An 8864-nucleotide genomic window follows, 5' to 3' on the forward strand; every position below is an offset into this window, starting at 1 on the left:
ACGACCTAAAGCTCCAATGTAGATTTGAACACCAAATATTAGTTCAAGTTCAGGATTTCACATTTATTTTCACTTTCCATGTTCATATAAGAGACTTAACTGGTAAAGAAATAAAAGATAGATTAAGGGGTTATCTAGGAATTGGAATATGACCTGGAATCAACTCACATTCCATAAAACAAACCTTGAGAATTCCATTTTAGCATCCATCCAACCCATACACTGGGGTAAGACTTAAATGCAAAATGAAATCAGCGGTGGGTTTATGGAAACAATCATATTGCTGACCACTATGAAAATTCCAGAACCAGATACAGAGAAATGAATGAATCAAATCAAACAAAAACAATATAAAAGGTGCATTATTTCGATGGTTGCCCTTTTCAATTTCCATTTGCAGCAGCAAACAATCGGACTGAAAATGAATTTATATTGCATAGTCCATTCCCAGAAAATAGCAAGATAAAGAAACTGTTAATCAGCTTTTCAGAATAAGTAAGTGTCAAAAACAATTGATACGATGTCCTATGAAAAAAAACACCCGTGTGACTTGAGCAGTAGGAACTAAAACATTCCAAATCAAACAGTACAGTCATTCTCTACAAGATATAAGCAGAATCTAGGCCAGCTTGAAAGAAATGAAAAAGTACTTCAATGCCTTTTTCCTCAATAAGAGTGTTTGACCATTATCTGCAAAACAAATGTTCAGTAAGTTCAATTTAGTTCTCTGGAAATTTGTGGGTAGCAAAGATGGTCAAACTCATAATAAATCGGAAACCGCATGCTGGGACAACTTTTTGACAGGTAAAATTGCAGTTTCCCAAAAAATCGCTTTAAATAACATCTGAAACTGGTAAGAATCCCGACTAATCACAAGGTTGACAAATATATCACCGAATTCAACCATATTTATGATTTTAGGTGACTTTTTAATATTAAAATGTCTATCTTTATTTTTTTATCGCATTTGCATAGGTTGCATAGGTTTATTGTGCCAGAAAAGAGAGATTGTCAGGAAAGATTTGCCTGAGATTGTGGAGCAGATTTTTGAGTCCAAAGATTTTCATCTCAGATTTTTGGGTCCAAAGATTTTCAAGCAGGGTTTGAAGATTTTTAGATCTTTTTATTCAATTTCACTTTTCAGGTACCCACGTCTTTCTGAGACTTGGGGCAAACATCCCCCAACAGCACCACCACTGCTTTTTATTCAATTTCACTTTTCAGGTTCAGATAAATTTCTTCTTTTTATTTATTAAGTTCCTAGTAATTTTCAGTGTTCCACAAGGAGGTGTCACCCCCCCCACCAAAAAAAACCTCGTCTCTCCGTAACTTGGGGACTTGGGGCAAACGTCCCACCACAGCACCACCACTTCTGCTGGGGACACCGCCCGTTCGCTTGCTATATGGCACATGCCATTACATATTGATTGCAACCTTGAACTTCGTGAAAACTAGTTGGCCTTTCATGGGGCACTCACCAAGATGTTATATTGCAGATTTTGCCTTGAAGATTTCAATTCACCTCTGTTTTTATTCAGTAGCGGCCCTCACCACCGCTCCGCTACCGTCTCCCCCACCATCCCCAAATTTAGGCCCCCTGGCCCCCTGGTTCCCGAAACCCATCCCCCCATTAGGAAACTCCATGGAACTATGGTAATTTTACATTTTTGCTACTAGGATTTAACTGTTAAGTGAATTTTGAAATCATTTAACAATCAATTTAACCATTAAACAAGTTTTCAAATAAATTTCAGCCTATTTAACAGTTAAATTGGCTTCTGAATTAATTTCAAAATTTTATGTGTAACTGTAAAGAATCAACTTCTGAAAAGAAAAAATAAATTAAAAATATTTATGTCTGTTAAATCAATTTCTTAACTGATTTCAGAATCTTGGCTTACTGTTTTATGATCAGAAATCAAAATTTATTTGTGTAACTGATTTTTGACATTTTACACCTTACTGTTAGCAAAAACGGCTCAATACAGGTTTGGAATAGATAGCAAATGATCAGGAACCAGTTTTTGATAAGATTTTGTCACTTTAGTTAGTTGAAAAATGATCCTGAGCAGATCGATCGAATTAGGAGAGGCTATACCCCTGGAGCTTCATCGTCAAGACCTGCAGAACTCTGATGTAGCCATACTCCACAGCAACATGTGTCATTGACTCGCTCTTATTTTTGTTCTTCTTCAAAGTCAATTTGTGTACTTGCAGTAAGTTACTACATAGTAATGAACTATCATACCATATTATTTGGATTCCACATTGTTTAATCTTTTTGTTTGTCAAAATATTCCAGAAAAGATTTTTGCTAAATCAGTCAATATACATCAGCAAAATTACATGGGACTATAAATAACTATAAGAAGAAGATATTAATTGATGAACTATGATCCCTTCTCATCATCACCATTGAAATCGCATGGTTTAAAAATGGACTATTTTGATCTCCGGGTAGATTTGAAATTGCACAATTTGGAATTAAAATAATTGATTAAATGAATAATTGTGCATCGACTTACACATGTAGCATTATAGTTCTTTCGAAGTCCTATAACCCAAAATAAATAAATAACTGTCAACTCACCATTTGTGAAATATAATTGCTTCCAATCTAGTAGCTGAAATTGAAGGTTTACAAACAAACCAGAATATGTATGCACCTTTATGGGTTCCTGCATATAATGTTTTCATTATCAGGTTCATCAAGTTACACTGGCCACCAATTTCATGCAGTTGGAGCTTTATACATTTATCTTGTGCTGGATACATGCAAAGGCAACTCAGATGAGCACACAGCATATTTTGATAAATGTTTAATATTTATGATCAGTCTTAACAAGGTTTTTCCAAGAAAACGTGTACAAGATATATGACATAAACCAATCTGATACACCAAGTTCTGACATGTTTGATATTCATGATCAGTCTTAACAAGGTTTTTCCAAGAAAATGTGTACAAGATATATGACATTGATACACCAAGTTCTGACAGGTTAAACACAAGCTGAAACCTGTACGCGAGAAATATACACCAAATTTTGTTTAAATTAAAGTTTCAAATATGTTAACTTTTCATGTTTACGAGGCTTAACTGGTAAAGACACGACAACCAACAGTTTAAATTGAACAATTCACTGGAATCAACTCAGCAACTAAATCCCCCTCAATCCTTACACAAACATTGAGGATTCAGGTATCTTCCATTTAACCCACACATGGGGTCTGGTGAGACTTTATTATTACAAAAAAGGAATGGGATCTGATAAGAAATTAATAGTAATTACTGCAAAAGAGGAAAGGGATCTAGTAAGAAATTAATAGTAATTACTGCAAAAAAGGAATGGGATCTGGTAAGAAATTAATACTAATTAATGCAAAAAGGAATCAGTAAGGGGCTCATAATACAATCATATAGTTAATGCTGACCAAACCATTCATAACCTGATACAAGCACACAAATAATTGAACAAGAAGAAACAGTATTACAGTTGAAGCTTTACATTGCTCCAATGGCTCTCATTTAAATTTCTATATAGAAAGTGGCAACTCACAATCAAAACTAATAAGGTTGCATTGCATAATCTATAGTATATACCTAGATGATGGCAACCAGGAGGACTCATTCGTCAGCTTTTAGAAATATGAAAATGTTTGGAACTATTGATTCCGTGTCTAATGTTAAACTTTCAGGGAAAAAATAACACCAGCCATGTGACTTGAAAGCTTAAAGGCAATGTAGCAAAGTCATTTTAAGTTATAAACAACTAGTATAACACTAAATTCGAGATCACATCTTTTTCCAAGAGCAATTTAAATTAGTGTAATGTATGATATATCATTCATCTCAACTTTTTTCTACAGCTTGCTACACCAATAAATTTTTCAGACACAAACCCTAACTACCATTTTATTCCCTCAAATTAGCTCCAACGCCATTAAGAAAAAAATTATCCCAGAAGAGGCAATTTAAATCCCTCTTCTCAGCAATTGAGCTGCTGAGATCAATCATTCCACTAGCAGGCATACGTTTTGAAATAAATAAAACACGAACAGTAGTCAGATAATTGCATCCGGCAAAATGAAAATCATTGATATGCCTTGCAATAAACTATATTTTATTTTAACAAAATTAAATGCTGTGATCTATAACATTTGAAATGAAAAATCTCAACAAATGAACTGAGAAGAAATTTTAAAAAATACTTAATTTATTGGCAAATTTGCTGAATTCAGCCATTGCATCTGTTTCAACGAGCAAAGCTCTGTGAAACAATTAGAACAATGGACCAAATAGTACAATGCAGCATAAAATAACAATCCATTAACCAACCGTCCAGTATTCAGCCCTCCAATTACTGCCACCTGTTTAAAATTACAAAGATTCACAAAGCATTCATGCACTCAATTTATCAACATATCTTGTTTGTGTTTGTCATTTCCAGCTCCCTCTTTGCTTCTACTAGTCATGTATACAGTATAAAGAAATAAACTGCATGGACCCACAAGTTAAGTTGCACGAAGATTGCAGGTAAATATTGCACATTAAATGATATCTGGACCTTCAAACTGCATGGACCCACAAGTTAAGTTGCACGAAGATTGCAGGTAAATATTGCACATTAAATGATATCTGGACCTTCAAATTATGTTATGCGTATGACCCTCTCTAAGCAGAAAAAACCTGGAAGCATGAAGTCTGGGACTCATAGTTCCTCACGAATTAATCTATTAAGCAAAGCATTCAAAAGGGCATCTCTTTTTTCTGCACGTCCTTCTTCCTTAATGCGCCTTTGCTCTTCTCTCTCTCTCCAATTTTGCTCCATAAGTATTCGTTCTCGCTCCAGCTTTTCCATAGCTTGCCGCCACTCTTGCTCAACCATGCGCCTCTCCTGTTCTCTCCTTTCAATAGATTCACGCCACTGCATTTCTATGCGCTGTTGCTGTTGAAAAAAATCCTGGAGAACTTCCTGCATACTATTTGCCCGACTCTTCTCTGCAGTCACTCTCTGACGTTCCCGATCAGCCTTCCTTTTCTTGTTTCTCATTAGGCGTTGTTCCTCCTCACTTTCTTCTTCATCCTCATCGTCGTCATCAGAATATTCATCTGAAGATTTCTCCCCCTGTAAACCCTTCAATCTTTTGAGCTTTTTCTTGGGTTGACCACTTCCACCTTCAGATTCTAGCAAGAGTCGTTGCATGTTCTTTGCACGTTCTGTGAATATAGCATGCAATTCATCAAAAAATGGGCATTGTCTACCATTTTCTGGATCAGAAGTCTCCTTACCCTGCACACAAAAAAAAAAGATCATTAAATATGTATTGATGTACCCTGGAAGACAGATGTCCCATTAGATGCTCCCCTAGCAGAAAAGAAAAGCATATAACAATGAAAAATTGTTACTATATCCATGCTAATGCCCTAGAGCAGGAGTTAGCAAAAGGGCATTGATACATACATACATCTAACACTGTAGAAAACAGTAGAATAAAAAATTGTCATCAGCAAAGCCTACTGTGCTCGATTGACACCAATCATGTTGCATATAATCACTCTATATGTCGCAGTCCATGCAAAATCAAATAATTTACAAACAACAAAAAAGCAGCATCACAGATCCATATCGAAGCATCCAAATAACCAATGTAATGTTGCTTGTTACAAAAGATTTGTACGCACCTATGTACCCCATAATAACACCTAAAATCCCATATTAGCATATACACAAACGAAAGAAATGCCATCTTAACCAAGGAATTGCTCTACTGTAGCCATGCATGAAGGAAACAATGAATTTATATCAACATACAAAGATGACTGACACACAAGCAAAGGCAATGGTCTGTAACAGATGGAGCATCTACTGCTTTTGCATGTTATCAAACTTCACATACTTATGCTTAAACGGTGATCTGACAAAAGCATACATAATCCGGACAATTAGAGTTTCAAATGAACATAGCTTATTCAGATCTCTTGACAACGTAGAGATCAATATCAATGGATCTCCTCTCAAACAGGAGACAGAGTCTTACAAAAAATAAAAGACATGCATAACAGTGAGGAATGAAACTGGCATAAAAACAGTCAACAAAAAAGCCTCCAAACCCTAAGCCATAAAAACAATCTGAGATTGATTAACCCAACATCATTTCTAAAAAACATACCCAAATTTATGACATTAACTAAACAACGCTATAAACAAATTCATTTTGATAGACACCAAACAAACATTACGCTTTACTGCAGACTCCAAAATTTGTATAACTAATGAAACTGCCTACAATATAATTAAACTGCATCTGCTTTTAAACTATAATGAGATTTTCACCCCATTCGGCTCCTTTTTCATAAAGGTTTTGATTGTATGGCATCGGCAAAGATTTGATTTTTTACCAACAGTTAAAGAAGTGAATCAAATATAACCCACACATAATAATTACAAAGATTTCGCACCCAAATTGATTTCCAGTTCAATACTCTACATGAGATTTTCATTCACCTCCTATAGCTCCTCCTTTTCTATAAAGATTTCTATTGTATACGTTGGCAAAGAATTTGATTGTATGCCACTGATAACAGATTTGAATCAGTCAATTTGTTTGTATGCCACTGATAACAGATTTGAATCAGTCATAAGTGCGCAAACATATCAATTATACTAAGTCACACACCATATTGATTTCCGCTTCACAACCATACATGAGTTTTCCACTTTGTGTGTCTCCTTTTTAACCCAATAAGGGAAGTAATACATGGAATTGGTAAAAAGTCTTACCACATATTATGAAATTACAACACAACAAAAAGTAAAGCCCGACTACATATCATAAATAACAGGAGCTAAACATACAGCACTGCACACAGAACAAACGTTGAACTCCTAAATGATAAATACAAATTCTAGCATGATATCCCCATTCAATTTGAGCCACAAATAATAGTATAAGTCAATAGAAGCTCAACATTCATCACCACAACCAGAACAAATATTAAACTCCAGACTGATCCTCGTGAATCCCAAACATTCCCATTCAATTTGAACCATAACTCAGCTAAGTCAAAAACCCAACTTGCACCCACACACACGAGGGGTCAAATTTCAAATTCCCATCTCATTTCAAAATTTTAAAGAAAAGCACCTCAAATGAAGGACGAGAAGGAAAAGCAGAACGTTAGTTACAATCAATTCAGGGAAAATAAGAATTCAATATAAATCACACCCTCATAAGACAAAATGAGATAGTAGAGTCAGAAAGTGAAACGCACCTTGTACCGATTGACCAAGTTCTTCCATTTGCATTTGCACTGTTCTGAGCTTCTCCTGTAACCCTTCTCCTTCATCTTTGCAGCAATGAGCTCCCAGAGAGTTTTGTTCCTCTTTGTCTGTGTAAAATCCTTCTCAAGTTCTGCCCTGATTGCAATGAATTCTTTGGTCTCATGGAAACCCCACTGAGGAATCCTACTATCATCTTTCTTGTTATTGATATTACTATTGTTGTTAACATGCTCCCCTGAGATTGCCACAGTGGGGGTTAATTGCAGAGGCAGGGCAGCCATGACACCTCCCATTCCCATACCCATGCCCATGCCCATTCCCATACCCATGCCCATCCCAATACCCATTCCTCCTCCTTCACCTTCTCCCCCACCGCCCATCATCATTTTTCTCCTTCCAAATTTCAAAACCCAAAAGCCAGACAACCCAAATTGTGGAAACAAAAACGCCCAAATCTATCAGAAACAAACTTCTCGAGGAATCTTGTTTTCTTCTACTATTATGCCTGTATCTTCTGTGTTGTATGTTTTGCAAGATTTTACTGAGAACTTATTCTTGGGTTTTATAGACTTGTCTGTGCATTTTTTAAGTTTCAACGCGGATAGACCGTGTTGGCAATCCCAATGTGAACGCGGAAAAAAACGAGTAGGCTTTAGAAACTTCTTTTTTTTTAAATTTTGTTTTCCTAAATTTAATTAAGCCGAAAACGCGTTTGGCTACATCGGTGGAAAGACCCCCCTAAATCAATGCGTCGTCATGACCAGTCAAAATTTCGAAATTTACATGTGCCCAAAAGTAATTCAGACAGCAAAGACATAATCTATGAGCCAAACCAATCTATGTGCCGAATCTATCTGTACCGCATGTGTTGGGGCTAAGGCACTTTCCATGGGGTTCCATGCAGGTAATTATTCTTAAAATTGAGTGAGTTGATTAAGTAAATGAATGGAAGATTTTAATGATGTTTATGAGACTAAATAGTTTATGAGATCGAGAAAAATATCTTTAATTTATCTTTAGATTCTTTTTGTGTCGAACGTCTTAAAGAAGAAAAAGAGAAAAAATTGTTCGAGGGAAATGAAATGAAAGAAATTTTTGACATCTATGAGGTTAAAAATAGTTTATGGGATAGTCAATCTTGTCATTTTTATCTTTTATATTTCAATCTTTTTTCTATTCAAGATGATGATGAGCTTCCATGACTTCTAAGAGTCCCTTCATTAATAAACTATACCAACAGTCAATTGTGAAGATATTTACATGTTAGCAAATGATGTCCCTAAATGCATCAAACTTCATAATGAAGTGTTTTTATGATTCCACAACCCTGATAGAGCAAAAAATACTTATCATTTTTTCTCATACTTATTTTTGTCTTTTCCACTACCCTACTTCACATTGAAGTTGATGAGATTTAGTTCTTAATTGACCAATAAGAGTTTTGGCTCTCCACAAAATACTAGCCTTTTTCATGATGATTTTAGTTATGTTTATGAGATTAAATTACTTGTGAAACCATCAATTGTATCACCTCTTTCTATCACTCAACGATTTATGTGATACAAAGTGTCCTTTTAAAAG

General features: G+C 35.4%; 1 protein-coding gene across 1 annotated transcript; it reads right to left on the bottom strand.

Annotated features, from left to right (window-relative positions):
- Window positions 1–4476: 4476 nt before the first annotated feature.
- Window positions 4477–7886, bottom strand: LOC131034067 (trihelix transcription factor GT-3b). The gene is made up of 2 exons (XM_057965418.2): window positions 7274–7886; window positions 4477–5291 (listed from the first exon to the last, which is right to left on the bottom strand). Exons 1-2 carry the CDS (start codon window positions 7667–7669, stop codon window positions 4710–4712), a joined length of 978 nt encoding a protein of 325 aa, XP_057821401.2. The 5' UTR covers window positions 7670–7886; the 3' UTR covers window positions 4477–4709.
- Window positions 7887–8864: the final 978 nt, after the last annotated feature.

Source organism: Cryptomeria japonica, chromosome 2 (assembly GCF_030272615.1).
Source record: "Cryptomeria japonica chromosome 2, Sugi_1.0, whole genome shotgun sequence".
Lineage (NCBI taxonomy): Eukaryota > Viridiplantae > Streptophyta > Pinopsida > Cupressales > Cupressaceae > Cryptomeria > Cryptomeria japonica.